General features: G+C 48.2%; 1 protein-coding gene across 1 annotated transcript in view; it reads right to left on the bottom strand.

Moving 5' to 3' along the window:
* Positions 1-5,858: 5,858 nt before the first annotated feature.
* Positions 5,859-16,316, bottom strand: part of LOC146019424 (NXPE family member 2-like) — a 37,952-nt gene continuing 27,494 nt past the window's right edge. The window contains exons 3-5 of the mRNA XM_083151962.1: positions 11,660-11,721; positions 8,954-9,172; positions 5,859-8,132 (exon numbers count right to left, since the gene is read on the bottom strand). Of these exons, the coding sequence (XP_083008088.1) occupies positions 7,588-8,132; positions 8,954-9,172; positions 11,660-11,721 (826 nt within the window). The 3' untranslated portion in view covers positions 5,859-7,587. The remainder of the gene's footprint in view (positions 8,133-8,953; positions 9,173-11,659; positions 11,722-16,316) is intronic.

Genomic DNA, 16,316 nt, shown 5'->3' with positions numbered 1-16,316 from the left:
ACCCCCCCGCGACCCCCCCTTGCACGATTGGCGGCACCCCCCCTGCGACCCCCCTCCCGCGATTCGCGGCACCCCCCCTCCCCCCCCCCCCCCCCGCAATTCGCAGCAGCCCCAGGATTAAATGGCACATGCAAAACACTGACATGGCTATGGTCGACAATGAAAAAGGTTGACATGAGTTTTTGAAGATTTATTTTTAATTTTTTTAATTTTTTCATATTCATTGTCATGTGTCGACATGGACACCAATGAAGTGGCACACTTATGTCAACATTTACATGTGTTGACCTTTCTGTGTTGATTTTTTTCTTGTGGCGATTCGCGTCACCCCCCCCCGCAACCCCCCCTCCCGCGATTCGCGGCACCCCCCACCTCCCGCAATTCGCGGCAACCCCCCACCGGAACCCCTGTGAACCCCGCCCTCCCGCGATTCGCGGCACCCACCCCCGCGACCCCCCCTCCCGCAATTCGCTGCACCCCCCCCCCCCCCGTGATTCGCGGCAGCTCCAGAATTAAATTGCACATGGAAAACACTGACATGGCTATGGTCGACAATGAAAAAGGTTGACATGAGTTTTTGAAGTTTTTTTGTCATTTTTTGAATATTTTCATATTCATTCTCATGTGTCGACATGGACACCATTGAAGTGCCACACTTATGTCAACATTTACATGTGTTGACCTTTCTGTGTTGATTTTTTTCTTGTGGCGATTCGCGTCACACCCCCCGCAACCCCCCCTCTGGCGATTCGCGACACCCCGGCACCCCCCCGCGACCCCCCCCCTCCCGCAATTCGCGGCAACCCCCCACCGGAACCCCCATGAACCCCGCTCTCCCGCGATTCGCGGCACCCACCCCCCGCAACCCCCCCCCCTCCCGCAAATCGCGGCACCCCCCGCGATTCGCGGCAGCCCCAGGATTAAATGGCACATGCAAAACACTGGCACGGCTATGGTCGACAATGAAAAAGGTTGACATGAGTTTTTGAAGATTTATTTCATTTTTTGAATGTTTTCATATTCATTGTCATGTGTCAACATGGACACCAATGAAGTGGCACACTTATGTCAACATTTACATGTGTTGACCTTTCTGTGTTGATTTTTTCTTGTGGCGATTCGCGTCACACCCCCCCGCAACCCCCCCTCCCGCGATTCGCGGCACCCCCGTGACCCCCCACCTCCCGCAATTCGCGGCAACCCCCCACCGGAACCCCTGTGAACCCCGCCCTCCCGCGATTCGCGGCACCCAACCCCGCGACCCCCCCCTCCCGCAATTCGCGGCACCCCCCGTGATTCGCGGCAGCTCCAGAATTAAATTGCACATGGAAAACACTGACATGGCTATGGTCGACAATGAAAAAGGTTGACATGAGTTTTTGAAGTTTTTTTTTTTTCATTTTTTGAATATTTTCATACTCATTCTCATGTGTCGACATGGACACCAATGAAGTGCCACACTTATGTCAACATTTACATGTGTTGACCTTTCTGTGTTGATTTTTTCCTGTGGCGATTTGCGTCACACCCCCCCCACCCCCCCCCCCACAACCCCCACTCCCGCGATTCACGGCACACACACACACACCTCCCCCGCGATTCTCGGCACCCCACCCCGTGACCCCCCCTCCCGTGATTCACGGCACACCCCCCGCGACCCCCCCTACCATGATTCGCCGCAACCCCCGCCCCCGTAACCCCCCTCCCGCGATTTGCGGCAACCCACCCCGCGACCCCCCTCCCGCGATTCTCTGCAATCCCTCCCCTCTCGCGATTCACAGCATCCACCCCCCCACAACCCCCCCTCCTGCAATTCGCGGCACCCCCCGCGACCCCCCCTCCTGCAATTCGCGGCACCCTCCGTGACCCCCCCTCCCGCGATTCGCGGACACCTAAGTTGCAATACAGGGCATCTTTCATACAATTCTAACCATATTTCTCATATACAAACGTTCACAAATTAAGGGGGCGCAGCCCCTTACGACGGTGTGAAGAGCGCCCGTAGGGCGCGATGAATCACCTAGTATTATATATTCAGCTATTAAGCCAGCCCAGGCAGAGGAGACAAATGCACTTACAATTAGCAGCTTATAGCTCCTCCGGGCCGGCTCCACTGCACCTTTCCCTTCCTGGTGCCGACTCCCACGAGTCCCACTCCCACCACAACAAGCAGGCTGCAGCATCCGGTCACACACACAGGAGACCTGTAAGATGATGTAATCATCATCTCACGAGAGTCTCTATACGGAAGCTCCGCAGCGGTGGAGCGCTGCTTCTGCATGCTGACGGCACACACTACTGAAGTGAAGTGACGTGCCAGTCAGCCACAGTAAGCACCCGCTCGCTGAGCCTCTGGCTTTGATCTACTACCGCCCGCGCTCCCACTACACAGAACCGCGCTGCGCAGCGGCAGCCGCTGCTAAAATAACTAAAAAAAAAAAAAAGTGTTTTTTTTATGTGTGTCTTCGGACCCGGGCCCCCTGATAGGCCCGGGCCCAGGTAAAATGTACCCGCCCCCCTCCCCTCTCGGCAGCCATGCCTATACCATTGAGGATCCAGGGGGGGATTTTACACTTCAGTCTTCAACTGTGTAGTAGAATAGAATCTCCGTCCACAGGAGGACCACAGCAGCAGGGCAGGAGTCCAAAGCCAGCCACCACAGTGCGGAACACAGATTAAGTGTGCTGCACATGCGCAGTAAGGTCAGTGATGTGGTGCGCAGTGCAGCATAGGAGACAGCCGACTCAGGTTCAGCCTCCAAGCGCTGAGCTGCTGACCTGGACGGCGGGCAGACACAGTGAAAAATCAGCACTGCGGCAGGAGGAGAGACCCGGGGGCGGCGGCGCGCACAACACAAGTGAGTCGGCCGGAGAAAGCCAGCCCAGCACACACACCAGACTGCCGCGGCCCAGACCGCAGCAACATGGTTGACACAGACGGGTCCTGGTTGGGCTCTGGGGCCCTTCAGATTGCCGGGGCCCATCACACATGTCCCCCTTGACCCCCCCCCCTGTCACCGTCCCTGTGTGTGAGAGAGAAAGAGATGTAGTTTCACTCACTGCCAACAGATGGACACTAGACGGACACTAGACATAAATATAGATGACTAGAAAGCTCGCTCGAAGCAAATGCTTTGAAAGCTAGTAGATGTAGTTTCACTTGCTGCCAACAGATGACATTGTTTCTGAGTCATATGAACACTAGACATAGATAGACAGATAGATAGATCGATAGATAGAATTGGGGATATGTGTAACTATTCCTATGGCATCAGCATGCCTATTGAATATATATTGTATCTTATTGTTTTTACATAGTATAATGCAAATTTTAAGCTTTATTTTTTTATAAAAAAATCTTTCTTTCCAAAAATATTTTGTTACTATAAAACAAAACTAAAATATTTTTTTAGACTTGGTGTAATGATAATGGTTAGCATTACTGCCTTACTGCGCTGAGATCATGGGTCCGATCCCCACCATGGCCCTAACTGTGTGGAGTTTGTATATTCTCCCCGTACTTGTGTGGGTTTCCTCCAGATGCTCCGGTTTCTTCCAACAATCCAAAATATACTGGTAGGCTAATTGGCTCCCAACAATATTAACCCTACAATGTCTGTGTGTCCATGTGGTAGGGAATATAGAATGTAAGCTCCACTGGGGCAGGGACTGATGTGAATGTTCAACTATACTGTGTGTGCGCTATATAAGAAACTGTTAATAAATAAATAATAATAAATTCAGCGCAGGGAGGGAGGCAGGGGCTGCCCAGTCACTAGGGAACCACTGGGCACACCCCCGAAAAATATAAAAACAGGGGTTGTGGAAAAAGGCCACACCCTTTCCCCGAGGCCACGCCAACGCACCCCTTAGCTTTGCCCCCTTATGGAGTATAGTTTGCTTCCTGTTCTAATAACGTCGCCTGCCAAAGTCTTTCAAGAGCACTAAACCAATGCACGGGAATCCAAATGGCATACTTACCGATTCTCCAGCTGCCCTTGGCAGGCCTGGGGCATCCAGGTTGGTGAAGTAGGGGGCATGGCCGCAGCATGGCTAGTCAGAGTGGGAGCATGAACCTGTCATTGTGTCATCTTGGCCCCGCCCCCAGCTATTAAATACCCAAATTGCTGACATTGTAAAGCAAGGGGTGTGGCTATGATGATGTGATTCGGCATGAATTTGCATCCCGGGACCACCCACTTTCAAGGTGTGGGGGAGGCTGCTGGGAGCTGAGGCTGGCAGACTTACCTAAATTACCTGTAGTATGGGAACGCCACACATTTTTCAGGAGCCTTATGGCTGATCCAGGAGAGCAGGCAAGTACGCCAAATGGTGATATTCAGTGATGTGCTGGCAGGGGAGGCAGAGCCTCACCTGTCTTACTCCAGGATATTTCAGAGTTTTAAGTATAAAAATAGTTAGAATAATACAATTGATATTTATAATGTAATGCAAATGTCCATGGGGGAGACCGATGGTGGTGTCTGCGGATGCCCCTATTGGTATTACATTGCCTTGGGTGCTAAAAGTGGGCATCTCTGACCTTTCGGCCGCAGGGATATACGCCAGGAAAGTCTGTAGCAGCACTGGCATGATGTCACAGATGGGCCACTGCCAATAGATGCTGCTGCCTGTGCCTCTGTGTGTGACTTAAAATTCATATTCCCCTACACTCTGCTGGATGTACGGTCACTGGGTCGACATACCTGTACTAAAGGTCGTTTCGCATGAAGGTCGACATAGGGTTAGGTCACCATGCATTAAGTCGACATGGGCTAGGTTGACCATGTCAAAAGGTTGACATGGGGTTTTTCACTTTTTTTGAGCCGACATGTGCCAACACGCGGTATTTCATGCCCTACCATCCACTAGGGCGTGGTGGGCGAAAAAAATAGTGTGCCGAGTGCAGCGACTGTGTTGACATTCGGGATAAAAGGGAAAAACCCCATGTGAACCTTTTAACTGTTGACTCTGCTCATGTGCACCTAATGCTGGTGTCAGGTGGGTCGGCTGCTTGTCAGGTGGGCTAAGTCTGCTGTCGGCGCTGCTGCCTGCCATATACTTTGACAGGCGCAGGCTGCAGCAGCCGGCAGCCTTGTGCTACAGTATTGGAGGAGTGGAGGAAGTGCCTCCAAGGGCCGGTGCCTACCTGCATTGCAGGCTGTGCTGTGCGGGTAGCACTGGCCCTGTACAAAGTCTCATGGGACTTAGTCAACTCCCAGTAATGCACTGCACTTGTGCAATCAGTGTGCCTTGGCTCCCGATGCTCAGCACCATTAATCATTGTCACATTGGTAGATAGGTGAAGCTGCAGCACTACCCCACTCCCATGCACAAAACCTTTAGCTAAAAAAAAAAAAAAAAGTTTTCAAATACATGCCAGCCACAGGGGTCCCTAGATAGAGGGGGTCCCAGGGGTACTGAGCCCCACTTTAATCCAGCCCTGCATACTTATCTGCGTCATCATTCAACATCCACTTGTTCCCTACTCAGTCCGGGTGAAAAGGATCAAATTTCTTTGCCTATGGAACTCCTGCATTCTGTCCTCGTTTTTTTATTACACTTCTATTGTGGTTTTATTTTTACTTACTGTGAATGTTTTTAATAAACTACCTTTGGAGGATTAATCGAGTCCGTATCCAGACAGATTGACCAGATTTAAAAGAAACCTTTATATGTATATAGGGTATATTTCCCAGTTCAGTATTTGTCATACATTACCTCAGGTTGGGAATCACTGTTCTAGGTAATCCCCCGATCCACAGGCAATCTGTTACATTTACTACACCCCACACTTCTAAATCCCCACTTTGACAAATCGCCCTTACTACACATATACTGTACAACCCACCCACCATGTAATCTATCTGCCACCATATACCCATGCCATCTCTTTTCTCATTTCTGTCTGTCTTATGACAGGTTGCAGATTCCAGACCCCGCTTTAATAAATTCAAATGCAATGTCACTACTTAAAAACAGGATGCAATTAATATACATTTGTGATCTCTATACAGCTTAATTCAATCTCTACTTGTTAAATATAGTCACAAACCTGTAAGCAATCCGATAAACAGAACATCTTGTATGTTGCATTTCCAAAAAATAGATGAATCATAAGAAATAACATAGAAATCAAAATGATTTCAAATACAGTCTTTGGTATTTGAGAAATTCAGTGTATTCTGATTTTTTCCAATTGATTTCCAAGTTATTTTCGTTGAGTTGGGGTTCTCAGCTTGTAGTAATACAGACCTGTCACAAGAGGGAGCTGTAGCACTGCTGCTCCTACATAATAGTGTGGCATTGTTTTTCTCCTGAAACTCACCACGCCCATTGAAATGCAGAGTATGTATTTATGGGCTACAGTAATTGTAATTTTCCTTTTAAAATGTTAAATAATAAATATGTGCAATTGATTACAGTTCTTTTATACACAGTAACATTCCCTTTCATTCATTTCTATTCACAGTTGAGATCTTTGTACCTGCACAGAGCTGTACTAGTAAGGTGCATTTGAGTTTATCATGGGAGTGGATGAAGATTAGGTACTTGTGTAATAGCACGGCGCCCGGCTATGCTACATTTTAGGCTAAGCTACGCCGTCAGCGCAGTCCAACAGCTGCCTAGCGTACTTAGCATAGTGACTCCGCGGCAGCCCGGCTCTGCCCCCGGCATCCATGGCTCTGTCCCCGGCATCCATGGCAAGCCTAGTGAGCGCCTCTCACACAGCGCTGGTAACCGCCAGATCCCCCGCTGGTGGACGCCAGCGCAGAGGGGATCATGCGGGCGCCGGCAGAGAGGCGCTCCAGCTGTCTGAGACGCAGGTGCATCTCAGAGACGCTCCTGCATCTCAGTAATTATTGCTGCAGGGTACGGCAACCCTGCCTGTGTCCGCTTCAGGGAGAGCCTCCTTTTCAAACCCCCACTATCCATGGCAGCCCGAAGCGTGGCTAGCGCAGCGAGCCCTGCGACCCCCCCCCCAACCTGTTCATACCCCCTCTATCCACATCGGCGTGGAGTTGAATTTATAAAGTGTGGGAGCGCAGCGAGCCACCAAGCCTGAAGCGTGGCGAGCGGATTACTTCACATGTATTCCCTGTCCCCTTGCGGGGCTCGATGCGCTGGCCACGCTTCGGGCTCGGTGGCTCGCTGCGCTTGCCACACTTTAGAAAAATCGACTCCTCACCAACATGGATAGTGGGGGAAGGAACAGGTTGAGGGGGACGCGTGCTGCGCTCGCCAAGCTTCGGGCTGGCGTGTATAGTGGGGGTGTTTCAGGAACACATATCTGACAGGGCCGCTGGCCGCGGGAACACTACGCTACTTCTGACAGGGACGCTGACTACGCTTACTATGCTAGCAGGAACACTATGCTACCTCTGACTGACTACGCTGGCCGCGCGAGCACTACGCTGATTCTGACAGGGCCGCTAGGCTAACTACGTAACGGGCTCCGTGCTATTACACAAGTACTGAAGATTACTATGATATTTCTGTAATCCGACATGACATCACATCCACCCATACAGTCTGGCAGTACATAAGCCAATAACAAACGATCGGAAGTTCTTGACTTTGGTCCTGTTTATAAAGCTTGTGTGAAGGACATGCTGATGAGGTTCTCTAGAACTTCTAGTGGAGGGTGGATGACATTGCATGCATAAGCGATGCTCATGTCCAAGCCATCTACAAAGCCAACATTCAAACCATGGAAAATTTCCCTGAGTACCAGATACTGGACATGACCATGAAAGTCACTGAACCTCTCCATATCGATGTCCATGTCCCGGGCGTTCTCTTCCTTGATAATCACTCTAGTGCGTGGGCTCCGGATGAGGAGCCTCTCTACAGCTTTGCGAACGTTTATCGCACTCCTGATGAAAGTACGGAAGGGGAAAGGCCTAAAGTGCTGTCCCAAGGTGAGGACGATGATGGTGTTTACTCCTCCGCCGATTTGGTCAATCTGCCTGGCCATGTAGGCATCCTCTTTGATGGAGTAGAAGGTTTTGCTGACGAACGGAAAAGTGTGCTTCTTCCATTGCACGTAAATAAACTTCTCCAGGTTAATGGCCAGAAGAGTCTTTTGCCAGGACTGCATCTCATCTTCTGTGTGGTTGAAATAATCCACAACTGATGGAAGAGAAGAAGCAGAAAAAAATTGTTATATATCAGACAGCCATCATTTATACCTCTTCCTACTGTTATTTAAGGGTGCCGAATGATGCTCCAACAATTGGGATTCTGACAGTCATTTCTCTGACATCAGAATCCCAACTGATAAATTCTCGACAGTCGAGATCCCAACTGACAAGGTTTATTTTTTCTCATAGGGGTCCATGGCCCTCGTAGAGGGAGAACGGAACCTTTGAGGAGCGCAGCAAGCCACCAACTCCGCAGTGTGGGAACGCAGCTGTCCCCCCTGTGGGACAACCTATAATTGGGATCCAATGTCGGAGAAATGACGTCTGAATCCCAACTGCCAGGGACGCAAACCACATACTTTTTTTAACCAGCTTCATAAGTTTCTTGGTTCATTGCAGGCGATTCAGACCTGATCGTCCAGGTTTCTCAAAGGTGGGCAAGCCCAGCATTGTTTGGGTCGTGCTCAAAAGAACGGTAGGTGCTTCCTTGGAAACACTAGGCATACCTCTGCGAACCCAGGCATGCCCGTGCATCCTCAGGCCAGGCGGCTGATGTCACATGACGTCAGCACCCACCACCAATTTGGCGGATAGCGGGCATATGAAAATGAAGTATAGACTTACTTTTCAGAGCAAAGACTGGAGAATTTGAAGGTGAGCGTCTGCATGCAAGCAGATGGGTAAGAGTGGCGTTACCTGGTCAGTAGGCAGAGAATATACGCAAACTAGCGAGCAGTTCTGAATAAGGCCCATTTTACCCGAAGTGAACAGCGCTGAAAGAAAAACCATGCAAAACAACAAAATACTTACTGTTGATATTTTCTGCAAAGTGCCTTATATATTGGCGGACGGTAGAATCTCCTAGAAGAAACAGCTTTTTGCCCTTGAGAAAGTCTTTCAGTTTGTCATTTTTGGTGAATTGTGTCATCTTACAGTGTACGGGATTCCACACGTTGTGATGGAAATAACCGCTGGGCATCGGGTGATAGGATCCCATCTCACATCTTCCTGTTGGGGAAACCTGCTTATCTGCAGAGAGAGAAACCAGAGGTCAGTCAGCATCCAGCACACAAGACTCCTGTTACCTACTAATGCTGGGATAATGTATGGTGAGGACCCATCATAAGATTACGTACAGATATATACGGGCTGATACCGCAGCGCCGTCTGTCCATGTGTCTCAACAGCACCGCTGTGGATGGGGACTGTGGGATGCGTGTGCTGTGAGACCTATTAGCAATTTGTGCAGCAGAAAAACACTGACCATTTGCATTAAAATCAGAAATGTGTGCAATACAGAACTAGCCCCATACGTTTCACTGCAGCTAAATAGCCAGAATTGCATACCCTCCAACTGTACCGATTTAACCGGTACAGTACCGTTTTTAAACGGTCTGTACCGGCTAAATCAAAGTGTACCGATTGTACCGTTTTTTTTAAGCGATCGGTTGGCTCCTCCCTCCCTTGCCCCTTGACAGGCGATGGGAACCTGCACGCAGTGCGCGGCTTGAAAGAAGAAGGAATTCTCTGCCTATTCTAGCTCTTCTGCACCCGTGACCCGATCCCAGGGGTGCATTGCAGCGGGTCCCAGGGTGCATTGTGGAATGTTATGACCTCACATCATGTGACCAGCGGACTCCCGGGCTGAGAGACGCTGGGGGAGCATAGTCTATATTTTGGACGCATGCCATCTGTGGCATCATTACCGCGGGAGAAGAGGGGAGCTCTCAGCGTGTGAGTGTGTGACCAGACTTGATGCTGGTCTGCGCCGGCTCTAGTGCGCTGCTCTTTTGGGTATGGCTATTAATGTACCCAGTTAGGGCCAGCGCTAGATGTTTCTATATATAAAGAACTGTTAAATTTACTGTGCCCTGTACATAGTCGGAAAGGGGGTGTGGACATGCCCCCTTTACTTATGGCAACACCCTCTTTGCCATTGGCCACGCCCCCTTTCCAAATGTGTACCGGTTTCTAAAGTTCAGATGTTGGAGGGTATGGAATTGTCCATATTAAATTGATGTTTGGATTACTTGAAAATGGATAAAGGACTTAATTCAGGTCCACTCACAGATTGCCTGCATTCACATGGGGTCCGATGGTTGCGATGTGCCCATGTGCATGCTCAGGGGGTGTGCACCCACAGGGAACAGACTGTTGGCCACAGAGAGAGGCGGCGGACGGCCCCATTAGCATATTGGAACGCCCAGCATTTCATGGAACGCTGGGTGTTCTCGATTGGCTAACGTCTTTTTTTTCAACCTAAATTACTATGTTACTATGATGTTACTATGTAATGAGGTCATGACGCGGGTGCGGCGGGGGGGGGCTGCCCGCCCATATCCGTCCCAGTGTGCATGCATAGGTCAGGTTGCTCTAGGCAACCTGACCTATGCGCGCACCGTCCACATCTTTCAATGATCGGCAACCATCCAAAGATGTAGGTGGATCCCCCTGGCCTGCGAATGGATGTTACTGTGTAGCCAACCATTTGCAAATCAGGGCAGGCTTGCGAATCAACCAGAATAACCCAAAAGAGCTCGGCGGTCGGGATTCAATGTCCCGGCCGCCGAGCGGCGAGAAAGGGGCATGGCCGCGAGTTGAGGACGGAAATAGACGAGCTCCGGCCGGGAGCTCGCCTATTTCCGGCTTTTCTCGGCAGAATGAGCCCGACAGCTTGTGATGAGGGGCTCGTTCTGCCGAGAACCCTGTTCAATGCTGTCGTGGAAGACAGCATTGAATAGGGCCCCGCAGCCATCTCCCCCGTCGGGAGATGGCTGCGGGAGAACGACAAAGATTGAATACCCCCCTTAACTTCCTCAAATTTTAGAAAAGTGACTGAGACGAAAACTAAATTGAAAATCCGTGATGAAATTGACACTGGTTCGGGCCTTCAAATTTCTGGTCTGCTCGGATATCTGAGGAACGGAACAGCACTTCTCTAATTTACAAGGGCAATGACATTAAATCCAGTTGTGTTTTGGGTTCTACATTATTGACGCTGTAAATCCAAAGGTGGACACTGTGGCGGCTCTGAGAAAACTGCTTAGTCATTTCGCCCTCGGAGTTGGACAGACGTTATAGTTATAAACACTTTATTCAAGTTACTATCGTTTGCTGCAACATACAAAATGTTATTTGTTCCGTGATGGACTTACAGTAGCTGCAAATATTCAGCATTTGATTAATTTTTTGTGGTATGGAACATAGGGTTGACAGTAATTAGGTAGACAGTCCTTAAGTCGACCACTATTGGTTGACATGCCATATGGTCAAAAGGTCAACACAAGCAATATGTTGACGTAGCAAAGGTCGACATGAAAAAAGGTCTTTTTGGATAGCTATGTTGACATAGGTCGACATGGACACTGTCAATTTTAAAGTCTGTTTTTGAAAAATAACAGCTAGTAGCTGATTGGTTTGCAATTTATATCAATCCACTTTATCTCTCTCCAAGATTTGATAAACCTCCCCGTATGACCAAAGAATTGGGTGTAAGTTGGTTTAGTAAATACTTACTGCCACAGCTGAGAACTTTGATCGGCTTCAAATGTTTGGAAATTTCCAAACCAATATTTGACCTGCAACACAGAATACATTGTCTTAGGTATTAACATAACAGTTACCGAATGAATATTGAAAACTAGAGTCAAGTGTTATTCCGCCATGATATGTGGGAGACGTACACTATCAACTTCAAGCAGTCAAAAGAGTGGAGGTTGTTCATGGCAACGAAACAACTTAGACTTTTTTTATAGACTGGGGTAAATTTAGTAAAGCTTCTAAAAATTAACAGAGGTGACGTGACCCCTAGCAACCAATCAGATCATGGCCAACAACCCCTCTTTTTAATTTTTAGAAGCTTTAGTAGATTCACCCCTTCTTGTTAAACGCAACATTGAAGCGGATTGGTTGCTGTGGGTAACTTCTCCAGTTGCTCACCTCTCCACTCTTTCCCCTGATTTATACATCAAGCCCACTATCTTAAGGTCCTCATACACTAGACTGACTTGCCCTAAGGACAAGTTGGACCAGATTTTCCTTGAGCTTCCCTGGCATATCCCCGGGAGGGCTCACATACGATTTGGCACTTGATGTGCCATTTTTTACATGCAATAAATTACATGTACCGGGAGCTGCAGGAGAATTTTTTTTTTTTAAACATTCATATGAATTTGCGGCCCTCAGCCAATCAGCGGCCGCCTATTCTTTTGTATGGGTTTTATCAAATCTCCTTCCCTATCCACCCACCGGGGAGCAGAGTGGGGAGAGCACCTCACCTGCCCGGCGCTTCCCCGCTCCGCAAATACAGTAGGACGTGTCAGTGGTGCGGCACACACCTACAGACCGCATCGGATACGATACATCGCGCATGCTAAAAAGCCCCTGCGATTTGCCGCTCATGGCCGCACGAACCACTTATCTGTGATACAATATTACAGTGATTTTATTCAAGGCTAGTTTTCATATCATTCTATTTAAATATTACTTTTACTATACCCTCACTGTTTATTCACGACATGTTGCATTCCTGACGAGAGAATCAGGAGACTAGGGCAAATTATCTTTGTCCAACAATACTGTCAATCAAAGTTGGCCAACTGCGGTCATAAATACCTCTTTTAACCCGACAGTCGGGTTTGCCCAGATGAAGCTGACAACAAAGGGGCTGCAGCAACTGTGTATATTGCCTGTGTTTACAGAATATCAAATGAACTCTAACATATAATTACTGTAGCTATATGAATGTTAATTAGAACGATCAGCATTTAAGCCTGCAGCGGTGTAGTAGCATTGAATATAATACACTTTACAGCAGTAATTTTGTCCAAAGCCTTAACAATTAGCTGATGGTGTCCTCAGTTTCAAGGGCGTAACTTCCATAGGTGCAGGGGGTGCAGCTGCTATGGGGCCCAGAGCTGAAGGGGGCCCATCTTGTCTGTTTAAGTAATATGTTTTACACACATTTATCACCATCAGTTGCTAAATAGGGGGCCCTTAAAAACCTTTGCTATGGGGCCTACGAATATCTAGTTACACCCTTGCTCAGTTTATAATCTACGTTTATGTATCTGAGGGGCAGATGTATTAAGCCTGGTAGAGTGATAAAGCAGTGATATAGTGATAACAGACCGGGATGCAGTCAAAATCCCGACGGTCAAAATTTCGACAGGGCCAAAATCCCGAATGGGTCATAATACCGACAAGGACAAAATCCCGACAAGGACAAAATCCCGACAAGGACAAAATCCCGACATTTAAAATCCCAACAAGGACAAAATCCAGACATTTAAAATCTCGACAGGGTCAAAATACCGACATATAGAATGTACAAGGCTTAATACATCTGCCCCTGAATTCATTAACATCGGAGGACGCGGAACCCGAGAGAGATCACTAGTAGAATTGACAGAACGCTTAGAAATGAAGCACAAATTGCTCCGTGTGTACACCCCATGGCGATGCGCACTGTATGAGCCATAGAGATCTACCATTTACTTAACACAATAAGAGGGAATAGTCGGTAGGAGTGTGATGTTAATTCATAGGACTATACCAATGTCCACATGTGTATCTATGTCCGTTGTATAGAAATTAACAACATTTGGAGACCCAGTTATCTTTATTGCATATTATAAGACAGTCGCTAATTGGAGACTATCGCGCTGTCCCACCCGCTGGTCACAGTGACCCGTGGGCGGAGGGCACAGCTGGGGGATTTGAAGATGACCACTTGGTGATCTGTTCTGTGTGGGACGCGAGCCGAGGGCTGCTTGGGAGCGCTGGGCAAGCCCCCAAAATGGCGAAAATGTAAGGGTTATGGTGGCTAGCCACGCCCCTCTGTCAGAGACCCTTTTTTGCTGCAGGAACGCCTTTGGTGTGGCGTGGCGTGTCCTGACCCAGTACCTGCAAAAGTTGGGAGCTATGAGACCATCAGTTAAAAGATATTGAAACTGAGACATCACCTGGAGACAATATACACATTTAACCTCACAAGATACAATATACTTTGGGGGGTATTCAATCTGTGGCAATACTTCCCGATAGGTGAAATATCAGCACTCGCCTATTCAATGCTGCTGTTAACGACAGCATTGCAGGGTGTCAGATCCAACTTTTTTTAAAGTCGGGTCTGTTTTGTTGGAAACGGCGGTGGATTATCGAATTCACTGACGGTTTTCAACAATCCACATCCATTTTCGGCGATCAAAGGACTTTCCAACACTCGACGGCTGGAACCTTGAATTACAACTGTCAAGTTACTGTCGGATGAAATTAAAATGACCCGGGACTCCGACTCGGAATCCCATATTGGGCAGTATTCAATGAGAAAAATTTGCCGTGTTTTATGGCGAGTTTGTGCTATTTTCGCGTTGGAAGGAGCATTTTGCTCTCCAAAAGTGAACCACCCTATTCAATGTGATATTATCGCCGTCTTTTTAAGTGATTTTTGCCGTGTCTCTCCGTGTAGCAATTCTCCATCTTTTCATGAAGAACTGGAATGTGAACTTTTAAACTAAAAGGTTTTTTTTTTAATTTTGGTGTCAAAAAATCAGGATTTTTTTTCTGTGAAGGGGCATGTTATTTTTATTCATGTGCTTATAGCACATGAATATATATTTAATAAAAAAAAAATGTGTTTAATTTTATTTATTTTCTTTTACACAGAGCAGCCAGCAGGGGGCCGGAGCTCTCAAGCCGCTCATTAGATATTCATATATTCACTGCACCCGATCATTACATATGCATGATCGGGTGCAGTGAATACTGGGTCCCCCGCTGGCTATAGGGGGGGGGGGCAGCTTGTGCTGCCTGGGTCCTGGGGAGCCCTCCTCCCCTCCACATATGTTCTGGGGCACCCAGGGAGACTTTAATCTCCTTGGCTGCCACCGTCCCCCGGCTCCCTGCCAGCTCCCTGCCGCGGACGCTCGTCCGCTGCAGGGGTTAAGACTCGCCGCGAGTGGCGGCGAGTCTTAACCACATTGAATAGTGGGAGCAGGAGTGGCAGCGAGCCCTCCGGAACAGGGCGAGTGCATGGCGAGAGAAAAAATCTCTCGCCATGCACAGAGAATTTTTCTTATTGAATACTGCCCATTGAATACCCCCATTTGCTGCTTCCAACATTTTTAATGATTTGAATAAAAGTTATATATATATATATATATATATATATATATATATATATATATATATATATATATAGATAGGGGGAGCGATTCGGCACTCTATCCTCCAATAGTCACCAGACCCCGGGTGCACGAGACAAATATGTAAAAGTTTGCAAGAAGACTCGTCACTCCAGGGGATTTTTCAAAACGGTATATTGAAGAAAATAGTACAAATACCAGGTGCACAAGTCCAAGTAGCCGACGTTTCAATACATCAGTATTGTTATCAAGGCGCCAAGTGCCCTGTTCAACTAGACAACAGTAAATACACAGCCCGCACGGCGGCGGGACCACATAAATAAACTCACCAGCTCAGCCAGGGCCAATACCTCACGCCGGCTGCACGACACGCGCCGTCTCCCTCCGGAGAACGGGGCGCCTCCTGCTGACGTCATCGCGTACCCGCTGCTAGGCAACGCCGCGGGACGCGACGCATCACCAGCGTGGGGCTAGCCTACCAGTGCTGCGGCCAATGGGACCAAAGCTAGCATAACAATGTAAACAAACAGCGATGCAGATATATAGCAATAAACAGTGCATGATGTAAAGAAACAGCGATGTCAATATATAACACTGACAGAGCCGCTAAAGTACAAGACGCTGAGAGCACATAGGATACACAGAAAACAGAACAAAGAAAAATTAAATCAAAGAAAAATACTCCAGTTAAGTCTATCATTGAGACCATAAGGTTTTACAGTCTGCAACTTATGGATCCATTTAGATTCCAATTTTAAGAGTTGACCATCACGATCACCCCCCCTCACGGATGCAGGGATATGGTCTATAAGGATGAATTTAATGTCAGACACTCCATGGTTAGCCTCCAGACAATGCCTGGCCACCTGTTGGTCAGATTTTTTACTGAGCTTGGCACTGTTGATGGCAGAACGGTGTAAAGCCATACGTTCTCTTGCAGTGCGAATAGTCTTGCCCACGTAGCATAACTTACATGGGCAGAAAAGCAAGTAAATAACATGGGTGGTCTGGCATGATAGTACGTGGCG

This window comes from Crinia signifera, chromosome 7 (assembly GCF_055691185.1).
Source record: "Crinia signifera chromosome 7, ASM5569118v1, whole genome shotgun sequence".
In the NCBI taxonomy this organism is placed as follows: Eukaryota; Metazoa; Chordata; class Amphibia; order Anura; family Myobatrachidae; genus Crinia; species Crinia signifera.
Note: the sequence above shows the minus strand (reverse complement) of the source record. Positions and strands in the feature narration are given on the sequence as shown.